Source organism: Chanos chanos, chromosome 1, assembly GCF_902362185.1.
Source record: "Chanos chanos chromosome 1, fChaCha1.1, whole genome shotgun sequence".
Classification (NCBI taxonomy): Eukaryota; Metazoa; Chordata; class Actinopteri; order Gonorynchiformes; family Chanidae; genus Chanos; species Chanos chanos.
Window position 1 is genome coordinate 7,348,096 of NC_044495.1, and position 12,555 is coordinate 7,360,650.

Genomic DNA, 12,555 nt, shown 5'->3' on the forward strand with positions numbered 1-12,555 from the left:
ATGTTAAGAATATCATAAGTAATTTACGAGAAATTTCAAGAGGAAATCCAGCTTTTGTTAATGACACGCTTCCCAGTCCCAACCACACACAAAGTGACGTTAAATCCTGCCCACATGAAAATGTGCTCAATGGATGGCATTTTCGTCGTTTAATCAACAAGATTTCATTTAAATTCTAACAAATAATAATAACGTACATATACTCAAGGATATAACAGGTTCGCGTACCAGCTCTATGACGAAAAGATAATCCACAGGAAAAAATACAAAACTCCGCGTTTGTCCCAGTTCTTTAAGCGGGCTGTGCGTGTTGAAGACAAGTTTAGTTTTGATTCGATCTAGTTCACTTGGTGACGAGATCGCGGGAAGGGCGGAGTTTGCGTGACTGTCCTATGGTGCTATTTGTTTTATGTTCTGTCACTCCCCAAGCTAAAGCCAATCAAGTTTCGCATATTGTATTCCCTGGCGATTAGAGGGTGTGGATATCTTCTTCTGTCTCTTTTTTTTATTTTTAATGAAATAGAAGCTATGCCCATAAAAGAAAGAAGGTGTTGTACTGACATAGCAATGCTGAAACAAAGAATTTGTATTAATTATATAGTAATACAATAAATTATTTAAATCTCTCACAAATAAAACCTCAATAGAAAATGTAACTAAGCAATTATTAAAGCTATGACAATCATATTTAATGCAGAAGTACATTTGCACTACATTTAGTCATTTCGTCCAGAACGACGAAAAAGCGGAGAAAACAAGCCTAAATAAAGCGTGTCGGTACGAAAACGCAAGCGCTAAAACTGGCCTACGGGTCATGTATGGATTAAGTGCTTTATTGGGTCATTTTTTAAAAATAAATAAACCTACGCACAGGTGGTACCGCTGGGCGTGTTGCTGAACCAGGCCAAAGCGAGCGGACTGGTGCGAATGGTTTCGTTGAAGTACCTCATAACACTTCGCCTCACAGTAAACTGATTTTGTCACCTAGCCTTGATTTCTCTAGTTCAAAGATATTGTCTAAAGTAATATTTCTGTTCTACATTTGTGTAATTTCTCCGTTCTCTTCTTTATATGTACTTCCCGATACTTCAATTCCACAATTTCCAAAACAAGCACAAAAATATATTCTCGGTGTACAGGTAAACACATACAAATTAGATCTTAAAATTTTAAAAAGTTCTAAAACATTACTTTTAGATATTAAAAATTATTAGATTTTATAACTTGGAAAGACCAACAAGCCACAATAGATATAGTCATTTCAAATTTGCTTTTACCATGTGCTGTTTCCTAATTTTCAATATTAATCCAGGGTATGAAGAATAATTACAGCTTCAGGCATTTATAGGAACTAGTTAATAAACGTTCAGGAAAACCACTAGCGAGAACACTCATAAGGGGTATTCAACAAAGTGATGTGAACCTCATAGGAGCCTCTTAAGTCAAAGGTTGACGGCAGTGACTAAGAGAGACTGGGGGTGATACATCAAAGGAACAACATGTATTTTTTTTTTTTTTCACAGAATTGCCGTCATGTGAAAGGAAAAAAAAAAAAAGGTAAGTGGGTTTCCCTTCCTGACTTCCTGTTTCAATACCGCCAAAGGAGATGCATGTGCTCTGGGCCAGAAAACAGACAAAAGAAAAGGAGCATTGATTCAGACACCTTTATATTATGAAAAATTTCAAATCCATGTGTTCTCACTCATCAACAGCATCATTTTATTTGCATCTTGAAACGTCTAAATTGTTAAGTTTGGCATTAAGTTACACTTTTCTTTCTAGATTCAAAACCATTTTGTGACTTCTATGGCGGTTCTTTAGATCCACTACATTGGTTTTCTGAAGTCAGTTTTCCCTGCTAAATGTTATTACAACAGATATGGAAAGGTCTTTGAGTTTGTGTGCGGTTTAACTTGAACACAGCAAGACATTATACCATTTAAAATCATTCATTGTATGGAAGATATTGAGCAAAACAAAGTGCACAAAATTAGCAACCAAGGTCATATTTAGGGTAAAACGTGAAAATATTTTCTTTTGGACTAATACGGTTGCTTAAATTAAGTTACATTTTCCTCCACAAACACATTACAATCATTTTTAGCCTGTATTGTGGCATTTCATAATTGGCATGGTATAAGAATGAGAGACAAACAAACAAACAAAAAAACCCCAAATGTAAAATTCAATTGTTATCAGTTGCTATTACGAAATGGAAATAACTCTCAGAAGAGAAAAGAAACAGTCGTTGACCTTCACATTCACACAATGCTTACGCCTGACTGTGGCAATGTAAACTCAAATTAACAATTTTCATTGTTTGATCAAAAACTGTATAAAAAAAAAAAGTAAAAAGAAAACGGAAAAAAAAGACAGGAATAGTAGTATAACGATCAAAAAGAAGTGCATCACGCCTCCATGCAGACAAAGATTTGGAACCTTGCTTATATTATCCTGGACAAAAAGTCTCAAAATTGATTGGATTCAATCCATTCAATCACTACAGAGGTAGTCAAAAATATCCTATACTGGGGACGAGTGATAAAATTAAAGCCTGAAGTTACCTAAATAGCTTTTTTGTAGTATTTTGTAGTTTTAAATGAAAGTCCAAAAAAAGAAAAAGGTCTTTTTGGTCATAGAAACAGTTGAGTTTCTATCTCTCAACAGTTCAACACTCTAAAATATACCTCAAGACCAAGAAATCATTAGACAACCACAAAATGACTGTTTTGCAGTGACCAGTTCCTTCTGCAGACTTGAACTCGATTGAAAATGAGTGGTTTGACTTCAACGTACCACAAGTGCACACAAAAAGGATCTAAAAGAAAGATCCTGCATGTATCCTGTTTTGATTTCTGTATGAAGGACTAGTCCATGAATAGTCCCTGACTTTTTTCTCTTTTAACCAACCTCAGAAAACGCAAGAGACGATGTTCAGTCACTCCTTCCATTCTGCTTCATTCAAATGAACAACTAATGTAAAACATTTTCAACATAAGCTTTTAAACCTTTTTCAGTCTTTTTGATGTTTATTTTACATAAACATGTATCTATTTTTTTTTTTTTTTTTATCAAACATGTGAATAATTTTGAATATTACTGTACATATTGATATCACTGCTTGATGGTTGTGTACTGCAGTGGTGAGGCACTGTAGAATTGTGAAGCCCAACAGCTGTGATGAGTGGTAGAAAGCATTGTCTGTGTCATCTGGAACAGTCTGCGGCTATGTAAGACTCTGAGGCGCTCTAAGTCAGAGAACCCTGTAGAGGTGGATTTGTTTTAATGCTTCTGGGTCTGAGTCACCCTTCAGGTACACACCGTAATCCAGAGGCAATTCCTCAATCCACTGGCTGAGAGCTGATGCTCCCTGCAATTAGGGAAGGAGAGATTTTCCCTAAAAAATTCAGAATATACAGACCTGTACGGCTTAAGTGAACAAAACTGAACCCACAAAAACAGTTACTTTACTGTTAAATAAACGTTCACTAAGTAATGGTGGTGAATTCGATTGGTCATGGGAATTGCATATTTAAAGGCAGACTATCATGATAACAATATGGAAACACATGTAACATTCTTCTGAGCACCTTAAATAGCACTATTTGCTTGTGTGTGACCTCAATGTGAATGCTTACGTCATTCTTTTGAAGTGAAGTAAAAGCTTCTTGGATGCTAGGTACAGTAACTAATAGTGCACCTTTCTTTCGAAAACTGTGACTGATACATTGCCAGGCTCTGGTAAAAAATTTGAAAAAAAAAAAAAAAACATTCCATTAGTAAACAATTTAAGATAACATAAGACAATTGCAGAGAGTGTATATGTAACAACTTGAAGTTATTAAATTATATAGTTATTTTGAAGCTGTTTTACTAATTATATCACTTACTTCATTTGGTCGCTGGGTTCCAGAAAGTACTCAAACACATTGTTCATAATGAGTACATCTGCATTTTGTAAGAGGTTTGCCTGGGAGCAGATGTCAGCATGAATTACCTTTACAAACCACACAAAAATGCAAAATAAATTCCAGAATACATGCCAATCCTATTTTACACCTTAAATGTTTTTAAAGACATAAGTTCAAAAGATATAAGCTGAAAAAAAAGAAAAGAAAAAGGTAGATTATGGAATTAAATGCTAAATTTAAGTATGGCATTGCTGCTGTGAATGCTGATGTCAATGAAACTGCTCACATCTCAAAATGAACTCTTACTACACTAAAACATTTAGGATGGCATTCAAAGAATGACCTGAATTCTGTCACCGAAACCATATTTCTCCACAGTCATGGACTGAAGCTGGACAAACTCCGAACTGATCTCGACACCGACAAGATGAGCTGCTGCACTGTAAAGGTAACCCTTAAAAAAAAACAATTAAAAAAATGATTAGAGAAATCTTGATGTGTAAGACTTTCATCTACAGCGACACAAACCGTTGTGCAATGCAAAATTAATTTTCTTTTTCATGAAATATTTCAAAACTGTTAATGCTACCTCTCAAGTCTGGTAAAGAGGCTACTCCTGCGAATTTCTTGGCAGCTGGCTGGGATACATGGTGTGCTGTCATTTTCAAGATTTCATGAAGTAGATCAAATAATGTAATATTACGCGAATAGATCAGTGTCTTACTCCATAGAGCACTGCGCCGAGTCTGGAGCCCACATCCACCACTAGTTTTCCAGTCAGGTCTGGAAGAACATGCTGAAATAGGAACTGGAGCTCCATGATAGAGAAGGAATGTGAGATGAATTCTGGGAACAATGCAAATACAACAATGTGAATCCATATATTATATTAGATTTAACATGAGGATCACAACTGTACCTTTTCATGTGACTTGTCTCTATCATCACTTTCACTACAAGCAGTGGATTTACCCAATGGAGCTGTTCTGTGAGACCCGCAATTCAGACAGAAGTTGCGACTCATCTTGCCCTCCTCACATAGTGAGTCAACTGTCTCCTCATCATACAGAAAAGCATCTACATGTACAGTAGGGTGAGGATTCTGTTGAGTCTGAAACATAAATGAAGATATAGGCTCAAGACAAGATCTCAGTTACAGGAATCAGCATCATGTGAATTAAACAGCAGATATGTGAAAAAATGGCGCATATATGGGAAACAGTGCTGATTAGTGAAATTAACTTATTAATGCTGCATACGCGCTTATAAATAAACAAATAACAAAGAGACACCTTTTGAATGGCCAGTGTCTCGGTAGGAAACATAGCCTCCAAGGGAAGACACGACCGAAGATCCTCCGCTATGCTCTGGAGTATAACCCTTTGATTATCGACTAGACACTCGTCCAGGTCATCTACAACAACAAAAGAGAGAAATAGAGAGAGCGAGAGAGAATGTGAACCGTTAATAACAACTAAATGCACTCAGTGATGACATGATTAAACAAAATGCTTATTTGGTGCAGCGCGTGACACATTTCAAAGTACGCATTGTTTTGGCAGAGCTGTATTATGTCAATGCAACATGTTAAACATTTGTTTTGAACATGCTCATTCCTGTGAGTTTTCACGAATAGAGCTCATGTAGTTGTGATTGCTGGAATCAGGAGTTTGAAGCAACTGTATGAAAGTTTAGCTACTGTACAACGACATACTAACCAGAATTTTTTATCCATTCAAGCAGCTTGGGAAGGTCGCGGGAATCTGTTCGAGACAAAACCTGTAGAATTTCATTTTTAGCTTCGGAAAAGTTCATTGCACAGAACTCAGAGCATTACAGTGTTTCTGAGTTTCAGTCACGTTTTCCAAACATCATTTAGACGTTTAGCAAGCCATGTGTTCCGCTGCAACGTTGTTATTTTGGGAGGCGCTAGTTAGGTTTGACATTTAAGGTGTTCTTTCAAGAATGATCAACATACAATCTTAAATTTTCATCTCTGACACGATGCATTTCACTGTTACGTTATCAGAACGTAACATAAAATCAGAGGCAACATTTAAATATGTCCATATATGAGTCCACAGCAGTATTTTCATTTCTGAGATATAAATTATTCTAATTCGCGCAAGTGCTTCGAGACCACCTTAATAGCTTTTTTCCAGTTAGGTTATTTTTCAAATGTTTTACAAAAACTATGTTCAGATAGGGGTAAAAAGTAACATTAAATTAAAAAAGCGAAGCAGCCAGGCCTCTCATAAAATTTCGCTGAAGCAGAAAAACAATAACAGAAACGAATTACAAATGGAGTACATTTTTACCCCGGAAGAAGAAAGGCTTTATGGGAGTTTTAGGGTTTGGATGACGTTTGTGATTGCTTTCCTCTTGGTTGGTTTTTCACCGAAGACTCCGAGCCAAAGTGTAAGTGTAACGCAGACGTAGCAACAATATGTTTCGAAAAAACAACGATTTGTAAATATAAAGGTATAACGTACATGCAATCTTAACATTAAGCGTAATGGGTTCGTTAGGTTCTGACGTTAATTTGACAGTATTAGGCCGAAACTAATTAGCTTACGATGGCTGGTTTAGACCACAGATTTTTGGTCGCTAGCTTTCTTAGCATATGGCTGACTCGCTAACAACATGGATGAGTGCTTGGTTGTCAGCTAACTATGTCATGTCGTTTTCAGTTTTTCACTTTCAGAACGCTTTTAGATTAATATGTAACAGTCGGGTCTGCTGTATTTTGCTATATTGGTGCGTTTATCACTGGGGGGGGGGGGGTTTGATTGTGAAGAACAACATTACAGTAGGTGAAGAAATAACAAATGTTATTGGTTGTTTGTTATATGTGTTTTGATTTTAAACGAAGGGAAGAGCACCTTTCAAGTTTTCGGATCCTCTCTGAAGACAACTTGATCCTTCGCTGTGTGATAGGAGGTGGACAGTAAACGATCGACATCTGGGGGAAACCCCGGAATCCACCCAACGGGGCAGTTTTCGTCATTTAAGTATGACAATCTGTTGATTTATTTTAATACAACGTTAAACCAGTATTAACTTGATTTGACCGGCTATAGTAAAAGAACAGCACACATCCTACGAATACGATTCTTGCCCTCACTTAACGAGACTTAGCAATTCTGTATTTGTTGCAGGTTGTTAGTGCAAAAGGCGTAAACATGGTTTTAGCCGACCTTGGGAGAAAGATAACGTCGGCATTGCGATCACTCAGCAATGCCACCATCATCAATGAGGAGGTATTGCTTATACATTTGTGCACAGCTTTACTCATGCAGTATGGTTGGCTCTCTCCAGAACATGGATTCCATCAGTGTTTGCATTTTTAAAAAAATCCGTTACTGTATTCACAGCCTGAACTTTGTTGCTTGTCATTCCCAGGTCTTAGATTCTATGCTGAGAGAAGTATGTAAAGCTTTGCTGGAAGCTGACGTGAATGTCAAGTTGGTGAAGCAGCTCAGAGAAAATGTCAAGTAAGGAGCAGTAATTTGGATTTTACATACTGTGTTATAACGTTTACGGCAATAAAAGGTCTAAATGTGGCTAACTGTTCCCAGGGCCGCGATCGACCTGGAGGAAATGGCCTCCGGCCTGAACAAGAGAAGAATGATTCAGCACACTGTTTTCAAGGAGCTTGTCAAGGTTTGTGCCTGCGTGCGCCGACCCCCAGATGTTCTGTGAACGCGGAGCGGGGCAAAATGTTTGACAGCAAAATATCAGAGCATATTTATGTATAGAAATCAGCACAGACACATATACTTTAGCTATCTATGACTAATTTGTGTGAAATCAGGAGAGAAAGATGCATATGAAGAAGGGTCTGACTCATATTTCATACGTTTTACATCAGCTGTACTTCAGTCCATGTTGTAGTACAGATACCCCCTGATGTATTTTTTACAGTTAAACCTCAACTGAAGTTTATACGTTTAGTAATAATTTGTGAGTACTTGTAGCTAAAATGTCATAACAGTGTTAAGTATTTATAAAAGGTCTTAATATTTGTGCATTTGTTTTTTATTATTATTATTATTTCTCTCACATGTGAATGGAAATCCCCACAGGATGGAAGTTGTTTCAGAAAATGGGGCACATTGTGATTTGAGTGGTTTCTATCTCTTTCCACTAAGATGCAGTGAGAGAACTCATAATGGTGTAGAGGCTGTGAACCTATGTGCTACCAGAACAAGCTCGATCCTTAAAATGCAAATGAACATTTTTGGTTAAATTAACAAAAACTTGTGGGTTTTACCTCAGCTGGTCGACCCTGGGGTCAAGGCCTGGACACCAACGAAGGGGAAGGGCAATGTCATCATGTTTGTGGGTCTCCAGGGCAGTGGGAAAACTACAACATGTTCAAAGGTAAGTCATTCATGAAGCTCGGCCCAAAGGTGAGGAGCTAAAGGAACAGGGTCATTAGCTTGTGAAGGTTGTATGTTTAGCATAACGCAGGGAAGAACTTTAACCAAACTTCAGAATTTATCATAATTTTCACTGTATCATTGAATGAATCTTTTGATACAGGTAGTACATCAGGGCAAATGATAAATCAACGTAAATATATAAACTGATAAAAACTGATATATAGTGAATATACGAACAGTGTACAGTGTGCACTAATTATACATGGCAGCATTGTCTGTAACTGTTTTATGTAGAAACATGACAGTATGTGTGTGCAGTATGCATAATATGACGATATATGTCATTTTTGTATTCAATTTATTTTATCTGTCTCTTCTCAGCTGGCATATTACTACCAAAGAAAAGGCTGGAAAACTTGTTTGATTTGTGCTGACACGTTCAGAGCTGGTGCCTTTGATCAACTGAAACAAAATGCTACAAAAGCCAGAATTCCCTTTTATGGCAGGTAATGCGTTTATTTGTTTACATTTTCGGCATTTGTGAAATCTCTTCAAACATTCTTTCGTTTGGTACTTTCAAATGTGTCAGTTTGTTTTCAAAATGTAGTTTTTGTATCATTCAACAGTTACACAGAGATGGATCCTGTCGTAATTGCTGCAGAAGGTGTTGAAAAGTTCAAGTCAGAGAATTTTGAAATCATTATTGTTGACACCAGCGGTCGACACAAACAGGAAGAATCGCTGTTTGAAGAAATGCTTCAGGTTTCAAATGCTGTGGTAAGTAAATTTGATTCATCTGCTAGTTTTAGGCTTTGATTTACCTCATCGAGTTGGAAGCGAACTGGTATGCCTGCAGGTAACTCTCCAGTAAGGTTGGGATGAAGTACAGAGCGTTTTACACTGGATAAATCCTAAACATTTCAGATAAGGGTTTATAAGTGTTTGTATTATTTCCATAGCAACCCGACAACATCGTCTACGTGATGGATGCGTCCATCGGTCAGGCCTGCGAGGCTCAGGCTAAGGCCTTCAAAGACAAAGTAGACGTGGCCTCCGTCATCGTCACCAAGCTGGACGGCCATGCCAAAGGAGGCGGAGCCCTGAGCGCGTAAGGGCCTGTTTTTAAACCAGCCTGTTTACCGGCCTGCTTGTCACACTCCTCTGTTTTCTCCTGTTTCCATTTCACCGACAAAATGTTTTAAACGCCTCAAAACTTCGTTTTTCACAGAGTTGCGGCCACAAAGAGTCCTATCATTTTCATTGGTACCGGTGAACACATCGATGACTTTGAGCCTTTTAAGACCCAGCCCTTCATTAGCAAACTGCTCGGTGAGTTCCCTTGCCTCTAGTGTCATTCAGACATGAGACTAAACAGAACGAAACCTGACGCGTTTTCTCTAGCAGATACAGGCTCAAGATGCCAAGCAAATTTGTTTTATTTGAAACGAGATATGTATCCTGTCCTCCTTTGTTCATTTCTGCACAGCGTGTGTCAGATGAGTCATTTGAGTTCTGTGTGTCTGTGTGTGTGTCTTTTTTTTTTTTTAAATCGCATTGGTTTCATACTCTCTTTATTTATTTCTACCAGGAATGGGAGATATTGAGGGTTTGATAGACAAGGTCAACGAACTCAAGCTTGATGACAATGAGGAGCTAATCGACAAACTTAAACATGGTAAGAGTTCAGTACTTCACACCACTTGACAGTGTTATCATGTGGATGAATAACCACCAAGCCAGTCAGTAGTCTTGAGTGTAACACTCACACATTGGCAATAACACTGAGTAGAGGTCATAACTGTATGGTTACATGAACATTTCTTTTAAATATATGACAATATAGCAGTTATGAGTCATTGCCAGTCTTCAAGCAGTATGACCAAAACCACGTCTATGTATTTACCAGGCCAGTTCACACTCAGAGACATGTACGAGCAGTTTCAGAACATTATGAAGATGGGCCCGTTTGGTCAGATCATGGTAAGGACAATATGAAGAGATTATGATAACATTGCTTCCTTCTTAATTTGTCATTACAGTAAATCATTTGACTTAATCTGGTTCTTTTGTGAACATTTGTCCCCAGGGCATGATCCCAGGCTTTGGAACAGACTTCATGAGCAAAGGCAATGAGCAGGAGTCAATGGCCAGGTTAAAGAAACTAATGACCATCATGGACAGCATGAACGATCAGGGTAAAATCACCAGTCTAGAAATGGAATCAGTGCTTAACTTCTATGGTTCTCTGAGCCTTGCAAGGGTGTGAATATCTCTCTGAACACACTGGATAGCATATTGAATAGTGAACGCAAAGCCCAGTGGTATTAGTATTGCATATTTAACATACTTGATGTGTTTCACAGAGTTGGACAACAAAGATGGTGCTAAGCTCTTCAGCAAGCAGCCAAATCGCATCCAGAGAGTGGCCCGCGGTTCTGGGGTGGCAACCAGGGATGTCCAGGAACTCCTCACCCAGTACACGAAGTTTGCCCAGATGGTGAAGAAGATGGGTGGCATTAAAGGCTTATTCAAAGGTACAGTCTTACCAGAAGAGTCTCTTTTTTTTTTTAATCAGCATTGTTTCAGCGATGACACAGTTAAATATGTTAAAAGTGATGGGCAAGTTGTCGCTGTCGCAGTGAGGCACACTAATTGAATTTGGGGTTAGAGGGTTTGATCTTTGTATGCGGAGAATAACTGTTAATGACGTGAAAAGGATGAGCTAATAAGATGAAAATGTCCCACTGTAAAGCATTAAATGAATAGTGTTGTTGTATGTTTGTCCACATGAGGTTTAAAAATATTTGAAGTGTTATACTAAAATATACAATATGCAAAATGCGATAAATATACCCTGTTGACTGATTGAAGATATGAAATTGGAGCAAGAGTGAATTACTCTGTTGTGCAAGTTCTTTTCTGCCACATGTTAGTTATGCAAGCAACCTCTGACAGACTCTGTTAAAACTAAACACCGGTGTATTTAGTTACTGTGCTTAACCACACAACTGACACATGTAACTGATGTAGTAAAAGTGCTTATTCAAACATTTTACAGAGCAGGCAGTAACACTGACGTGATGTAACTTATTAGCTGTCATATTTATGCCCATTTTGTTTAAAGTTATACTGTTATTATTTTTTGTAGGAGGGGATATGTCCAAGAATGTCAACCCATCTCAGATGGCGAAATTGAACCAACAAATGGCCAAAATGATGGATCCCAGAGTTCTTCACCACATGGGTATGCTTGTATACCTCTGTATCCCTCCCACACACAAACACACCACACGTCTGCTCTTTCCACGTTTTTGGTTTTTTTAAGTTATATTTACTGATTAGGAAGTTGAAAGTATCACTCATTAGAGGTGCTGGCATCTACAGATTAGCCTTGGAGTCATGGAAACTATGTTTTCTTTTCTTTTCATTTGTGTGTGTGTGTGTGTGTGTGTGTGTGTGTGTCACAGGTGGTATGGCTGGACTTCAGTCCATGATGAGGCAATTTCAGCAAGGAGCAGCTGGTAACATGAAAGGAATGATGGGATTTAACAACATGTGAACCTCTGAGCCTTAAATAAAAATGCAAACGGAAAACATGGAATCATTTAGCGAGCAAAAACAGGGAGGAGAAAGAGATCTGTTTTTGTTTTGTTTCTGTTTTATCTTTTTTTTTTTTTTTTTTGCCTCAAAAAATATTTAATTCATTAACTTGTATAAAGACTATACAGAGGCTATCTACTTGTCAAGCCTAGTTTGTTTAATTAAGAAGGACATTGGGCAACAAAACAGTTTAAGGGGGAAAATTGTTTAGAACTGCCTAAAATCAGAATGTTCCTTGTCTGTTCTTTGTAAATGCGAGATTCAGCTTGTTGAAACAGACCCTTGCCGGTCTTGTCTTTCCATTGATTTGCAGATTTGATAAAACTAGATGGTAGGAAATTATATTCCGTGATTTTACAGTAACTGCCATGGAAAAGCTCACAGTTAAGACACATGAGAAGTTAAATCACGGACATTGAATGAGTGTTTAGTGTTCTCTGGGCTGCAAATGAAAAGCTATGGCTTTTTATTTGTGGAAAACAAAAATATTTTGTCTGATTAGTATGTGGCAATATTTTGTCATAACATGTCATAATAAAATTTATATCACAACATTTAACCTCCATTGACTCTCTTTATGTTTTGAGTAAGTGATGATGTCAACACAGAATACTGTATAATTTTTAAACCGTTGTATGTTAAATTATATATGAATTTTT

The 12,555-nt window shown here is 37.6% G+C and overlaps 2 protein-coding genes across 3 annotated transcripts; one reads left to right on the plus strand and one right to left on the minus strand.

Moving 5' to 3' along the window:
• Window positions 1-3,130: 3,130 nt before the first annotated feature.
• On the minus strand, window positions 3,131-5,782 carry LOC115822457 (uncharacterized). Its single transcript, XM_030786314.1, has 8 exons — window positions 5,630-5,782; window positions 5,204-5,325; window positions 4,884-5,022; window positions 4,636-4,757; window positions 4,255-4,365; window positions 3,891-3,997; window positions 3,639-3,738; window positions 3,131-3,370 (listed from the first exon to the last, which is right to left on the minus strand). The coding sequence occupies exons 1-8, from the start codon at window positions 5,724-5,726 to the stop codon at window positions 3,254-3,256; spliced, it is 915 nt and encodes a 304-aa protein (XP_030642174.1). The 5' UTR covers window positions 5,727-5,782; the 3' UTR covers window positions 3,131-3,253.
• Window positions 5,783-6,274: 492 nt separating this feature from the next.
• Window positions 6,275-12,450, plus strand: srp54 (signal recognition particle 54). 2 transcript variants are annotated; one of them, XM_030786326.1, is made up of 16 exons: window positions 6,275-6,329; window positions 6,784-6,922; window positions 7,070-7,171; window positions 7,314-7,405; window positions 7,490-7,574; window positions 8,190-8,294; window positions 8,678-8,802; window positions 8,923-9,073; window positions 9,256-9,404; window positions 9,525-9,625; window positions 9,885-9,971; window positions 10,203-10,276; window positions 10,383-10,491; window positions 10,660-10,830; window positions 11,445-11,540; window positions 11,764-12,450. In XM_030786326.1, the coding sequence occupies exons 3-16, from the start codon at window positions 7,094-7,096 to the stop codon at window positions 11,853-11,855; spliced, it is 1,515 nt and encodes a 504-aa protein (XP_030642186.1). In that variant the 5' UTR covers window positions 6,275-6,329; window positions 6,784-6,922; window positions 7,070-7,093; the 3' UTR covers window positions 11,856-12,450. The 2 variants fall into 2 exon arrangements, with proteins under 2 accessions (XP_030642186.1, XP_030642195.1); XM_030786335.1 differs by having other exon boundaries at window positions 6,311-6,392.
• The last annotated feature ends 105 nt before the right edge of the window (window positions 12,451-12,555 follow it).

Bases quoted from the DNA above. Each gene is read 5' to 3' on its own strand.
- LOC115822457 (XM_030786314.1), bottom strand. From the start codon at position 5,726: ATGAACTTTTCCGAAGCTAAAAATGAAATTCTACAGGTTTTGTCTCGA. The intron at 4,758-4,883 runs GTAAATCCACTG...CATTGTTCCCAG, and splicing joins TCACAGAACAGCTCCATTGG to AATTCATCTCACATTCCTTC. The intron at 3,998-4,254 runs GTCATTCTTTGA...TGGTTTGTAAAG, and splicing joins GTTTCGGTGACAGAATTCAG to GTAATTCATGCTGACATCTG.
- srp54 (XM_030786326.1), top strand. From the start codon at position 7,094: ATGGTTTTAGCCGACCTTGGGAGAAAGATAACGTCGGCATTGCGATCA. The intron at 7,172-7,313 runs GTATTGCTTATA...TGTCATTCCCAG, and splicing joins CCACCATCATCAATGAGGAG to GTCTTAGATTCTATGCTGAG. The intron at 11,541-11,763 runs GTATGCTTGTAT...TGTGTGTCACAG, and splicing joins CAGAGTTCTTCACCACATGG to GTGGTATGGCTGGACTTCAG.